The sequence below is a fragment of the Dermacentor silvarum genome, chromosome 3, assembly GCF_013339745.2.
Source record: "Dermacentor silvarum isolate Dsil-2018 chromosome 3, BIME_Dsil_1.4, whole genome shotgun sequence".
NCBI classification, from domain to species: domain Eukaryota; kingdom Metazoa; phylum Arthropoda; class Arachnida; order Ixodida; family Ixodidae; genus Dermacentor; species Dermacentor silvarum.
In genome coordinates, this window is record NC_051156.1 from 71,652,185 (window position 1) to 71,667,286 (window position 15,102).

At 45.5% G+C, this 15,102-nt stretch overlaps 1 protein-coding gene across 1 annotated transcript in view; it reads left to right on the plus strand.

The window, feature by feature from the left end:
* LOC119444470 (fatty acid synthase-like) overlaps positions 1-15,102 on the plus strand; it is a 108,164-nt gene that overhangs the window by 22,170 nt on the left and 70,892 nt on the right. Inside the window, 1 exon segment of the mRNA XM_037708868.2 lies at positions 3,517-3,771. Within this exon segment, the coding sequence (XP_037564796.2) occupies positions 3,517-3,771 (255 nt within the window).

Consider the following 15,102-nt stretch of genomic DNA (forward strand, 5'->3'; position numbering starts at 1 on the left):
GATTTGGCAATGCATGCAGTATGCACTTCAACCAAGTATTATTCTTCAGTAAATTCCTTCTTATGATCAGGGTCCCCTGTGAGTAATTGACCTAAAAAACATACTCCTTTACAGACTCTAGAGGCTGAGAGGCGATCCTTAATTTTGTTTCCTTGTCAGTCTATTGAAAATTATCTTTGTCTTCTGCATATTAATCTTCAACCCCACTCTTACACTTTCTCGGTTAAGGTCCTCAATCATTTGTTGTTGTAACTCGTCACCACAGTTGCTGAATAGGACAATGTCATCTGCAAACCGAAGCTTGCCGCGCCGACTATTCCAATCCGCTTTCCTTCGCCCCTTCGAGTCGGGGCTTCCGCTCTCCTACGCCGCGGCTTCAGGCGGTTGCTGCGATGGAGTGGAGCACGCGTTGAGTGTTGCTGCGGTAGGCGTTGGCGCCGGCGTCAGTTCCGCTGGGAGAGGTCACGTGCTTTTGGTGCACGGCTTTTGCGGACGCTTTTTGGCAATGCCAGCCGCGTGCCCACTTTCGCCAGCCTCGCCAAAAAGCGCTTTCGCGTTAAAAAACTACGGGCAGCTTCAAACTAGTGGTGTGAAGACTGGGCAAGCAGCGAAGCTGGCGACCCCAACTAGCTTTATCTCGGTTCGGCCAAGTTTTTGAGAGGTTATGCTTTGAGACTCGGCCACGTTTTGCTCAAGACTTTCTGGAATCATGGACAGCCAAAGGAGCAACGAACACTCGGTCATTAAAGTATCTGGATGCTTCTGGACGCTCAAACGCCTTTGCTCGGTTTCGTGGGCTCGCGACTCCGGATCTCCTGTGAATCGTCGACGTTTCGCCGCCGCTTCGGCGGCGCGATGCTCGGGATCAGACCGAATTCGCCTTACTCACTCAGGAGTAGCGGCACGGCGGCTTTCGCACCGTGCTTCCTCTTCTTCGGGAGTGACGATCTTCTTCGTCCGCCCCATGCACGCAGCAATGTTTTCGGCGCGGTGACGTTGCGGCTTTTGAGTCGCCACGGCGACGACGCGGAGCTACATATCCTGTGGATCGGCGCAGTGACGTCACGGCTTAGCTCCGCCTCTGCGCAGCCGCGGTAACCTCTCCGCTCGGTGCGGTGGCGTCATAATTCGGCAAAGACAAAGCGATGCGGCACACACGATTATGTCATGGCTCACGCAGCAGTGGCGAGGCTCGGTGCGGTCGGGACAGCTGGGTTGAAGCGTTTCTAGGCGAGGCATCGTGGCGTCATTACCAGGCGGAAGTTTTGCGGCGTATCCTCGATGGTCCGTCCTCGAGCTCAAACAACTTCGCTAGTTCACAGGGGTACGAGCCATTGTGCTTGGACCCTTCTTGCACAATCACCAGGATCGGCCCACATTTCGGCGTTACACCTCACGGCAAACGCCCAGGTAAAACAGCTTCGCGATTAAAAAGTGATGTTTGGGCCGCTCCCATGGCGGCCATTTTCCCATGAGGCACCCCAAGCACCTATTGAGGTGGGCACGCCTTCGGGTTGAGGACAAACACTCCTTTCCAAGCGTTGAGGTCTCATAATGGCCGAGCACCAGGCCGGGAGCGCGCTTGTATCTATTTTACCGGTAGGTACTCGGTGGCAGCGCTTGCCGCCCACAGCAGCGGCAGGTGCTCTTTAACAAGGCCGTCCTGTGGTTGGACAAGAGGCGCCGAGAAACAACTCCTGAAATCTCTATTGGGCCCTCTTATTAACTCAAATGGACTTAGTGCGTATTAATTATTGCTAATCGTAATTGGTTCGAGGTGTACGGACATGCCATTCTTCTTTATGCCTTGTATCACGGATGCTACGTTTTACATTCAGATCTGCTAGAGAAAACACAATAGATTCATTAGACTTCGAATATGACTTGTAGCGCAAAGTTAAACGATAATTGTATAAAGAGAAAACATGTAAAATGGCAAACTTTACGAACAGAGTTTTTCGGAGAAAATGAGCAAGGATCTTTGGCAATGCATCACACTGCTCTTTTCTGGAGCAAATGCAATTTAGTGAGGCTTGCCTTGCTAGTAGTCACCCAAACGACATTACAGTATTGCAAAACTGAAAACACTAGAGTTATAGTAACATTTTAATTTTTTAGGAAGAAGCAATTTCAAGCGTGATATTGTTCCCACAGTAGAAGAGACCTTTTACTGACGTGTTCCATGTGATACTTCTGGCTTAGGTCTTTAGAGAATGTTACTCCTAATGTGAGACCGCGTTAACAACTTCTTAATCCACCGTACCCTTTTTTCATTTTTATTGAACTTCGTCATTTTTGCCTCTGTGTATACACAATTTTTGTCGCGCTGGCATTTATTCACAAACAGTTTGCATCATCCCTGTCTTTAAGTTTTCTTAGCACTCTGTTCTCTTGAAGCTCTAGTTCAGCCTTCGATGTAGCAGTAATAGACATTGCTGTTTCATATTCATAAGAAATAAATTTTGCCTGTTCTGAAGTTTTTGGCATATCATTTACATAGATTATGAACAGGAGTGGCCCAAGGATGCTTCTCTGCTGCACTCAGACATTTACAACCTCAAGATTAGACTTTTCCTCACTATTGTGTAACTCTACACAATGTGCTTGGTGCAAGCACTAGGGGTTTAAAGAGCGCTAAGGCTATGTCACGGATAGCATAAGCCTGCAGCTTAGGGAGCAAAATTTTGTGATTCATACTATAAAATGCTTTGGATAAATTTATATGTATATATATATATATATATATATATATATATATTCGCATGACTATTTCTTTTTGATGAACACTTGTAGAATGCTTTCTTTTTGTGGTAAAAGAGCTGGCTCTGTGGAACGATGCTTCCTGAAACCATGTTCGTAATCGCCTAGCAAATTATATTGCTCAGGATACGATATTACTTTAATATAAATTCCATGCCTTTCAAGAATACCGGTAGGATCGAAGTTAAATGACAATTGCCTAGAAAATTTTGTCACCTTTGTTCACCGCCGGCTGTACTCAAGCTATTTGCATGTCCTTCGGAAATTGGTCAGACGACTGAATCAGGTTACAATTGTGAGTAAGAACAGAACAAATGGTGTCAAGAACATGCTTTACTGGCCTTATTTGAATACCATATGTGTCCTGCGACTTGCTATTCTTCACTGAGTTTACAGAAGAAAAACTTCAGTACAATTAGTGGGAGTGAGGAAGAGCGATTTCGCACTAATGTAATCATGCTAATCGATGATCGACTGTGTGTATCGTAGGCTGGGTGAACTGTCGAACGAAAGACGAAGACGGTCGAAAGGCCTGTCGAGTACAATGGGATAGGTCAGTGGTTCCTGTATTGTAACGCGGATTCATATATAGTGCAGGAGGCGCGATCGTATACAGCGCAGCTATGCACTAGTTTCTTTGCCCACAAAGGCACCCGGCGTAAATTTGTATAATTGCTGTTTTCATATCAATAATAATGTTCTTCCGGTTGCTAGTGTATTTTGTAAATTTGAATCCGTTTTGATGCTTAAATGAAGGCACCGTGCGGTATCTCGTGAACATCATGGGAGCATCTGGAGAGTTCGAGATTTCCGAGGCAGGAGCGGTGGTCGCCAGTGGTTCCATTCGTCTGGCTGCGGAGAACGAGACGCTCCTTGACGAAGAACTACTAGGCGTGCCAACCGAAACGCTGACCTACGAGCTCGATGCCGAAGACATCTACAAGGAGTTCCGACTACGTGGCTACGAGTACAACGGTCCCTTCCTGGGCATAATAAAGGCTGATATACATCGTAAGTATTGTGCTGTTTATATACCTAGTCGTCTGTATTTCAGAATATTGTCTTTTAAGGACTTGAGGACACAAGCTATACTACGACGAATGCAGACGTGCATTTTAGTTTAATTTTCTGGGAAGTGCACCTACGAAAACTGTACAATTGGTTACGATGCACGACGTATAGTGATTAATTACTGATTAATTTGGTCCAAGCACGCTTCATGAACGAGTACTATAAAACGTATAATAAGGCCGCATTTTCATTGTGAAATTATTGAAATTCGATCACGGTGACCTAATTTTAAAACTTAATATGGAGCAGGAAAAATTAAAGGACGCTTAAGCTTCGCATTTAAGAGTGGAACGCGATAGCGTTATCGGGCTCTGTTCGCGTGACATTTTTCTTTATGAGTAGGCTTCATTGCCACACACAACGTGGGAAAGCCAGTTTACAAAGACCAAGCATACACTGACCCTTTTAAAGTCGGCTTCGCTTTTAAACACAAATTCATTGCTGGGAAGACATTTTTATAGGAACAATTTAAGCCGATTTATATCAAAATGTGAAGGCCCTAAGGTTTTTTTTATTATTTTATTAATTGGTTGCTGCCCCCGAGGCGCACGCGTGCCCAAAATTTTGAAAGGCTCGGTTACAGTGCCTAGTAGCTCGGTGTTCAACATTCTCCTCAAGGTTGCCTAGAACCAAACACTGTCAGAATTGCAAGACGCTCAAGCTTCGCCTGTAAGAGTGAGACGCGATAGCATTCACAGATCCTTGGCTGCTTGTCAGGTTTTTTTTTTCGCGTATATTCAAATTACAATCCGACGCTATTCACCCATAGGTTGTGGTTAAGTCGTACTTTACGATTTTTCTGACGGATTTTACTTTGAGAAATTCAATTTTTGTTCACTAACGCCTTGCACCACGCGCCCGGTCGGGGTGGTTCGGGATGATGTGGTTCGGCATTATTAATTTCGCCAGACGCTGATGCTTAACGCCGACGCTGCAGCCGACGCTGGATTTTCTGCGACATGGGGCCCTTAGCGCTCTCGCGTTAAAACGCCTTTGCAAACGCTTAGCCTGTGCGCTTGCTCATTTTTTTAAAGCGAAGCTTTTTTTGCAAGCCCGCCTTTGCAAACGCTTAGCCTGTGCGCTTGCTCATTTTTTTAAAGCGAAGCCTTTTTTGCAAGCCCGCCTTTGCAAACGCTTAGCCTGTGCGCTTGCTCATTTTTTGAAAGCGAAGCCTTTTTTTGCAAGCCCGCCTTTGCAAACGCTTAGCCTGTGCGCTTGCTCATTTTTTAAAGCGAAGCCTTTTTTGCAAGCCCGCCTTTGCAAACGCTTAGCCTGTGCGCTTGCTCATTTTTTTAAAGCGAAGCCTTTTTTGCAAGCCCGCCTTTGCAAACGCTTAGCCTGTGCGCTTGCTCATTTTTTTAAAGCGAAGCCTTTTTTGCAAGCCCGCCTTTGCAAACGCTTAGCCTGTGCGCTTGCTCATTTTTTAAAGCGAAGCCTTTTTTGCAAGCCCGCCTTTGCAAACGCTTAGCCTGTGCGCTTGCTCATTTTTTTAAAGCGAAGCCTTTTTTGCAAGCCCGCCTTTGCAAACGCTTAGCCTGTGCGCTTGCTCATTTTTTTAAAGCGAAGCCTTTTTTGCAAGCCCGCCTTTGCAAACGCTTAGCCTGTGCGCTTGCTCATTTTTTTAAAGCGAAGCCTTTTTTGCAAGCCCGCCTTTGCAAACGCTTAGCCTGTGCGCTTGCTCATTTTTTTAAAGCGAAGCCTTTTTTGCAAGCCCGCCTTTGCAAACGCTTAGCCTGTGCGCTTGCTCATTTTTTTAAAGCGAAGCCTTTTTTGCAAGCCCGCCTTTGCAAACGCTTAGCCTGTGCGCTTGCTCATTTTTTTAAAGCGAAGCCTTTTTTGCAAGCCCGCCTTTGCAAACGCTTAGCCTGTGCGCTTGCTCATTTTTTTAAAGCGAAGCCTTTTTTGCAAGCCCGCCTTTGCAAACGCTTAGCCTGTGCGCTTGCTCATTTTTTTAAAGCGAAGCCTTTTTGCAAGCCCGCCTTTGCAAACGCTTAGCCTGTGCGCTTGCTCATTTTTTTAAAGCGAAGCCTTTTTTGCAAGCCCGCCTTTGCAAACACTTAGCCTGTGCGCTTGCTCATTTTTTTAAAGCGAAGCTTTTTTTGCAAGCCCGCCTTTGCAAACGCTTAGCCTGTGCGCTTGCTCATTTTTTTAAAGCGAAGCTTTTTTTGCAAGCCCGCCTTTGCAAACGCTTAGCCAGTGCGCTTGCTCATTTTTTTAAAGCGAAGCTTTTCTTGCAAGCCCGACCAGGCTTATTTTACTATGGCTGCTGCTGCTATCTCGCCGGATAGCTCATACGCAGGACAACGCTACTATTTTTACTCCCCTTGCAGTTGTCCTGGCAGCAGGTCTTCTTTTCTGAGGAATTAGGCACTCAAAAAACAAGTCATACCTAAATATCTAGTATGCAGAAACATACGTCACGAAGAGCACAATTCCTTTAATAAAGCAAACCTTCATATGCCTACTTTCCTAGGGTTTGTGGCTTGGCACAGCGGCTTCGTGGGCACGTCGCCCAGTAACATTCAGTTTACTGTCGCACAATTACCAGGATCGGCCGTTCCAGTTGGCACACCGACCCTGAATATAACTTTATAGCAAAGATGGGCAGTCCCGCAGACAGTATAATGCGATTTTAATTGAAACAGTGACCGAAAATGAAAATTTGTGGACCGCACAACAGGGCGGGGGGGGGGGGGGGCTGTATTCTGAAAGAATACACCTAGTGGACAGTCCACTGGTGGACTGTCCACTAGGTGGACTGTCCCAGTTACAATACCCCCCAGTTATCGTCTTTTGTAACTTGTGCCATCGGAGTGGGCTATTGTCCACCCAACCGCCTGCAGACTTAAACGGAAAGCTACATGATTCACTTAGCTTGATAGAATTACCCCAGGTCCTCAACATTTCTGATGTGACGTCTTACTAAACCGGGCATAAAGAGGCAGGCGTGTGCACCCGACGGCGTTCCAAGAAGGATCGACTGCCAGGAATTTCTCGATGTGTTGGCTTTGCTTGATCTGAAGCAAGTAGTTTCTTTGCCGACACGGAGCGATGCTATTTTAGATTTTCTGCTAACCACACAGTCGGACCATGTGCTCGTTCATGTTTTAGACGCTATAAGAGATCAGATGTTCACCCATTGCGAATATACCTTGGATGGCAAAAAAACTAGAAAGCCCAATTGAAGTTATCTATGAGTACACGTGCTCAAACAGTGATATGATTATAAATGACCAATTATCATTTTCTTTCGAATTTTTGCGGAACTTGGCGCTTTCCAACACTAACAAAAACTGGCCCATTGTTCACAAACAGTTCACTGAACTAAAAGGAAAGTCTATCCCTAAAATTTAAGTAACATCGTCACCACAAACCGCATGGTTCAACTCGCACGAGAAAAGTTCCATCGATTAAAATAAAAGTTCGGGTGCATGTTACACTCGAAGGCGAAAGTATGCTGCACACTTGGATTATAATGCATTAAGTTATACAATCGGAGTAGTCAAACATTTTGCGAGAGATAACAAGCCGCAGTGTGAAGTACAGGTGTGGCGCATTAGGTCGACCTCCTCAGCGACACAGGCGAGCTATACTAATGCACTATCTAAAGGTGCAGCACGCTAGTCGCCAGCACAAATGTGTAACGCAAGCACAACAAAATTGCGTTGCAACCTCAACAAAATTGCGCGCAATCCGCTAGGCCCCAGGCTTGCGTCCTCCATCAGGGTCTCTCTCGCTTCGCGGTCGACTGTCGCCACAACTACCGCCGCCACCGCGTGACGTCAATGAAGCAACACCTGTGTTTCTGTCTGCAGGCTCCGATCGTTGTCCTCTCCACCCGCCGCTCGCTCGGAGACGGTCGCGCATTTTTAGTCAAACAAGTATCGAGTGACACTCTTGTTTCCTTGCGCACCACTTCCGGTTCACCTCCTGAGACAATCGGGGACGAAATTCGAAATATATAAGAAAAAAAGAAAAGAATCGTACAATGCAAAATTCTAGGGTTTCATTATAGATATGATATTAGAGCACAAATTAAGTTACAAGTTGAGTTACCTAAGTGTCTTGAATAATTAGAATTAATTAGCTGAGACGAAATTCAAAATAAATCAGAAAAAAAGGAAAATAATATTGCAGTACATAATGCATGGTGTTCATTATAGATATGATATCAGAACATTTGTACCGGAACCGCAAGGGACTGGAATCACTTACCTGCCTTCCTAATGTACAGAGCTGATTCAACTGCCTTTAAAAATTGCCTATCAAGGTTATTTCACATACATACATTACTTTCTCGTGTGTACTTTACTCTACGGCATTATGTAATTATACAGTAGAATGCTTGGTATATGCCGTAAAATGCTTTGTATTGTTCGGTATAATGCTTGTATCTTTTTGTTATTATTATTTTTCTGTTTACTTTTACCATGTATGCCCCTCCCCTCTGTAATGTATTTATACTCTGAGGGTACTGAAAATAATCATAAATAAATAAATACGTTTTGTTACAGGTCGAGTTACTTAAGTGTCTGGAATAATTAGAACTACCTCAGACGAAATTCAAATAAATCAGAAAATATAGAAAACATAGTACAATACAAAATTCTAGTTTCATTATAGATATGATGTCAAAGCATAAGTTTAGTTACATGTTCAGTTACTGAAGTGCTAGGAATAAGTATTTGCGGAGACGAAATTTAATATAAATCAGAAAAAGTAGAATAATAGTAGACCACAAAATTCATGACTTTCATTAGAGATAAGATATCAGAGGATATGGTCAGTTACAAGTTGAATAACTGAAGTGTCTGGAATAATTAAAATGAAGTAAAGATCATTGATTACCGTACACTAAAGCACAGAACATCAACGCCTAGGTGTGAGTGCCACTAAGAGACACCTAAGTCAAAGGTTATCGTCGCTACCGTCTTTTTTGTTATTTTTTTACCACTCGACTAGACGCCGTGTTTTTTTTTCATGTCCACCGCGCAACGCACCACTCAAGGCTCTCGCCTTGACAAAAAAAAAAAATGTGGCTCCAATTCACACTGGAACCGGTGGTTGGACAGGAAGCTGTAAACCACACCCACAACCATTACCCGTTGTGACGTTCCTTGAATTCACGCACGTGCCTCTACAAATAGTTAAACCAGAGACAAGTGACATGTACTTAACCACACCCTTTATTACTTCATAATCAAATTATATTCACGTTGTTCTTCTGGTATCTTTACTGTCCGCGGTCTACCCATGGTAGCCTGGAATGAACGGAATGAGTTGCTAGACCGCGGGGACGTCACTACTTGATTTCTACGCATTGGGAACTTTTCCACTCGGAGTAGCTTACGCAACCGTAATCTTTACCGGGAAACACACGCGGGAGAAGGACGCGCGGAGTTTTTGAATGACGTCAACCCCTTTCGAAGCAGCTGCAAACATAATCTTTACCGGAACGCGTCGGAGGGTGTTCCCATTGTTGACACGCGCCTTATCCATGTTGTGGTTTTGATGCTTGTTTTGTGGTTTTTCTTTTGAAAACCAGTACTGCGCTGTATGCTGTATGCCTGATTTCATAGGAGTTATGGTGTTTGTATTCAATTTTTAGCCTGGCCTTTTTTGCTTACACCGACATGAAAATTTTCTTGGCTGGTAGAGGAATACAGCTTTGCTGTAATCCGACATTACTCGAAGGCAAAACAGTCGTCTTCTGATGCGCATTTGGAGCTTTAGCGCGTGCAATATAAACTGTGGAGAATTGAAATAGAAGAGGTCGAAGATAATGTTTTACAGTTATGCTGTTTATGGCTATTGTTGCGCCGATTTTTTGTTCGCGTAAGCAAAACCTCAGGTCCTGCGCGAATGCGCTCGTTCCACTAACTGGTTGCGCGTTCGTCGTCTTCTTCCAGAGCTGGCTCATCGGCGTGAACGCGCTCGTACGACTGCTCGCGCGTTCGTCGTCGTCTTCTTCCACAGCTGGCTTGTCGGCGGCGTCCTTCGGATATGCATTTTGAGCAGATTAGTTAACAGCAGGCGCAATTTCCTAGATCAGTGGATTCCCAGGTTAGATAATAATGGTTTATCAAAGATTTGAGGCTGTGCGACTCGCGTCGGCCACGTCTACGTATGCACCACCCTCTCTTTGCCCGCGTTCCAAGTGCTTGCGCATCTAGTTTCCTTTTCTTCCACTCTCCCCCCATGGTGGCGGTATACAAACAAACCAGAAAGAGAAGTTACCTTTCTCCATTTTCAATTTCACTCCTGTGCTGACGTTGTAATGGGGAGGCCGCATATATTCCGACTCCAGTTCGACTCCCGAGAAGCAACGCCCCTATGAAGAGTGACGGCGAGAGCATATGCGAGAGTGCAATCAGCGGCTGCAAGAATTAATTATCCGCCGATGAAGATAAATAAAGTCCACCGATCAAGACAATTAATAAACGTCTGCGCATACCTTTCCTCACGATGACCACCGATCACGAAAATAAGTGTGTTCGTACCTTTGTTCAAAATATGTGTCCTGTCTGTGTAGTGTGCAAAACAGCTTAACTGGTCATCTACCTTCACAAAGAGGAATGGCAAATGATTTTTAAAGACATCAAAAGAGTGCTAAACATACGAAAACATACTGTAAGGTATTTAACCCCAAGCTATCTTCGACATTCCAAGTGACGATATCCAAGAACGGTGTACTAGCTCCTTTCGCCATAAGAGGTTGCGACAGAATTAAACGCATTCTTTGGTTCAATATTCACAGGAGTAGATCCCATTCACCACGAACTTAGTTTCACGACGCTTGAGTCAGCGATGGATTAAATAATTATAACCTATCGAAGTATATAATCCGCTATTGACAAGCTCCCTAATAACTCGGCACCTGGTCAGGATGGTATCTGCAGAAAACTGCTTAAAATAACAAAGCCTATTGTTCCTTTTATTCTAAAAGCTATATTTCAGCAATCAGATGACAGAATCAGTGTACCAGACGCCTTGAAAATGTTCTAGGTTACTCAGACTTTTGCATTGTTTCATTTGTGCATTCTAATTGCCGGCAGATCTCACTAACGAGCATACCATGTATACTTCTGGCGCATGTCATATCATCTGCAATTATGAAATACCTAACAACTAACAATTTCTACCTAGCAAATCAGCACGGTTTCCAGCGCGGCCGCTCATTCGTAAGTCAATTATTTGAACTCATAACGAAAATTCATGAAGCCATTCCTGTTTAAAAATCGATGTTATATTGATGGACTTTGCAAAACCCCGCTTCTCTCTCTCTCTCTCGACAATGTTCCCAATACTACTTGCCAAGAATCCTGGCCACGGCGGCCGCATTTCGATGGGGGCGAAATGCGAAAACACCCGTGTACTTAGAATTAGGTGCACGTTAAAGAACCCCAGGTGGTCCAAATTTCCGGAGTCCCTCACTACGGCGTGCCTCATAATCAAATCGTGGTTTTGGCACGTAAAACACCATAGTTTAATGTTTTAAAGACGATAGTCTTTCTTGGGGAACTTAAACGCTGAAAATTTGGTCTGTCTGTCTGTCTGTTTGTCTGTCTGTCACCCGATTCAGCCACCCGGCCAAAGTTGGACCACTTGCTTACCGCCCACACTACTTAAACTGGTACGGCTGTTCATACTTGTGAACGTTATCAATCACAAAGTAAATATTACGCATATCTGAGGCGCAACATCACTAGGTAAGTATTAGGAGGTGTGTTCCTTTAATAGAAAATACATAGATACGTAACTCTAAAGACCGTAGTTTCTTAAGCTGCGCTGAAAATGCCATGCTATGCGCGCCGACGAACGACGTTCCCCGACTGCGTGCCGACGAGCGCCCTCTGCCATGGAGGAAGGAAACCCTCTGCACAAGCTCATGTTTCCCGATGTATTGCCAGATGGCGTCCATGTCTCACGCAGCGCCTCCTCAATTTTATCAATGCCAGCCAGATGCGGCCGATTCAACATAAAGGAAGCGCTGTCTGAGGCAGGGCAAAACATAAATGGCCGCTTGATGAAATAATGCGGTAAAATGAAATCTGTTCAAACAAACCTTCATGCCAGGACGGAAATGGTACGAGAACAGCATCACGGGTGGCCGCGGATCAGACCAGCACTCATGTAGTACGGCCGGCAGAAGACTATCGTCTTTCGACGACATTTGCAGCGAAGCACGCAGATACGCGGCAAATTTTTTACTTGCCAAGATACCAAGATGCTTACCGTCCTAAGTATTAACATTTCAGCTGTCGTTGTCGCCGTGATGTACCGTATAATGTCCAAATGCGTTAACTTCGCTGCCTCGTGCCGTATGCTGTGCGTGCGAATGAAACCCCACGAGGGGGTGAGCTGAAGAGGTCGGCTTGATCTAGCTCGCGCGAGCGAGGAATGCGCGTAAGATGGCCGCCGTCCTCATGTCGTGCGTACGGCACCACGGCCGGGAGGGAGGCGTACTACTCCGGCGGCGGTGGCCACGTATGGCACGGTTGAGCGCGGCACTGCGAACCCTATCTTGAAAGCGATCTGCGGTGGGTAGCGAGTCGAGGCACAACGAAGTTTGATAGCTTCCTGTGCACTGTGTTCTCGCCGCTTCGTTGGCGTTGAAACGGAAAGCGGCAAGAAGGGCAATTCGCTCGCGGCTGATGCCGGTCCTCACGCCAGCGTTTTGAGAGCGAGTGTCCGCGGTCATCCAGTGAGAAGTGTTCATATTAGCCTGTGCGCGAATGACACTATGGATCTTAATGTAGCACGTAAGCGGATTTTTAAAGTGTAGACGGCCGATAAAACTACTATGATTTGCTATCATTTATTTATTATCGTCCTCTCAGGGCCGACATGGCATGACAGCGGGGGTGGGTAGATGATTTACAATCAATCGAAAGGATTGAAGCCTGTGAGGACAGAAATCAGATAAAGAGGTAGAAACAGCAATAAGTAAAAAGAAAAAGAAAACAACGAATGTCAAGTCATTTCAAAAGATCATCGGTTACAGCGGTCGTGAATGATGATGCATCGGCTAAGGTGCCGATAGAAAAGGGCAAGTGGTTCCACTCGGAACAGGTTCGACAGCGTTGAAAAGATACCTTACCTCTGTGATCCATACGAGATGATAGTACACTGGCTGCGAAATGAGTTGCTGATTTATTGAACGGTGATGAAACACTTTGTGGAATAAACAAAGACGCGAGATGTCCCACCGAGTTGGAAGTTTAGGAAGATTAAGCTACGACTTCATCTACGAGACACTGGCGGTAGGTGCATAGTTCGACATAATAAAACTAGGGAGCAGTGGCACGAGCGCGTGCCGAGCGCGAGCACAAGCCGCTTGCTTACCGTGACTACGACGACAGGAGACGCCCACAGCCCGAGCGCATAAGGTGCTTCGCACCTAAAAGAATGCCACGGCTATATCCGTAAGATAGGGGACGGCGTCGTAGAGGACGAAATGAACAAGGCCGAACACGAAATTAATGAGGTTTCCACCTTCTCATTCGAGAAAAAAAAACAACGCGAGCTGATGCCACGGTCATACCTAGCGCATGTTCATGCCGCATGCTTGCGCCATGCGCTGTATATAAAAGTAAGCAGGTGTTACACGCTTGTAAAACGTCAAGGCGAAATACTGCCAGCTGTGGAAGACGACGACGACGACGAACGCGCGAGCAGTGCCATGAGCGAGAGAGGCAGTCTAGAAAGGCTGGCATTACCAGAGGCATCGGAGCCAACTGTGGAAGAAGACCACGACGATGAACGCGGGAGCAGCGGCACGAGCGTGTCTTTGTAACCGCGTGACGGTGAAATCAGGCGCGCACTAGGCACAACTTTAGTAAACCACAACCGCGGAGCAGCATACTAATACGATATAAGTAAAGACATATATGGAAGTAAAATGAATGCTCATACCTTGGGGCACTCACTGTTTTATTTGTAGGAAACCTCAGACAATTGAACACGCTTTTCTTGAATGTTGGGGAGGTTACTCTTTTTGGAATATTCTTCAAAGAAATAAAAAATCAACTTACGGATAGATAGCTATGCGGCATTAGATTTTTACTGGTTCATAGCGACGAAGGTATTCCATTTGACATGATAATGGTCCTGGGCCTGCATAGTGTTTGATTTTCAAGAAAGACCGTTCACCATACAGATATTGAAGTTAGGCCACTAAGGACTTACTTTCGCGAATCTTTAAGCAGAATGGTTCAAGCGTATAAACTGCAAGAACCGGAACCAGACTCGCTTCCTAGGTTAGAAGGGCTGATGTGCATGCCAGAGTTTAGATTGCTTCTGTCGTCAGCCCTTGCTGGACCGGTAAGATTATATAGAAAGTGAGAGAGGCATAAAGGAGAGATGCCTCGACCTGGACGGTACGATTGTACAATGCATGTCTGTGTGAATTGAATAGAGGCATAAAGAAAAAAAAAACTGCTGACCTTCAGGGAAGCGTGCTCGTCTCTCACCGCGGAGGCCCGGGTTGAATTCCCATCCAGACCAAGATTAACCACATTTTCTTTTCTAAGCCGCTAATTTACTTTGTTTGCAGGAACCCGCCTGAGAAATGTGATGTCAATCTGTACATTTTTAGAGTGTTTTTACTCTTTGCGGCGTCGGCTATTTTTCATCACGGTACAGTTCCGAAAGGTTACCGAAAGGTCGCGGAAAGGTCACCGCAAGCTCCCCGCCAAGGGCACCGCCAACATAGACACCTAGGGCTTCTGACTTGAAAACAGATCTACAACCAAGCATCCACCACTGCTTCGAACGCTCGCGCAGTCCGCAGCCTGTCACTTTACCACTCGACAAGTGCGATTCACATTGCCTTTAGTTACCTAAAGTATTTTATTAGTGGGCGGAGAGCTCGTCTAACAAACGAGCTAGCCATGCAATGTATCTACAGATAACGTTTTAACGCTTGTCAATGCACACAGCACAACATATTCCGAAGTAGAGCACTACCGATGCTGTTAGGATCATGATATCATTTGCAACAATTCGTTGCTGCTAAACCATAGCGTAGACCTACAGTGATAATTCTGCAGTAAGGCGACATATGTTAAAGGAATTTTCAAGAATACACAACTGATCTCCGAGGATGATTGTAGGCTAAAATATGCACCCACAAATACACTGGTTGCTGGGTCCACCTCAACGCCAGCAGTAACTCCGGCCATGCCGACTTAAATAACTTCGGTACGTCTCACAGAGCCCCGTTTCTCCCGTAGAACACGCGACGTCCCCATAAATAGATCGCGCGAGTGG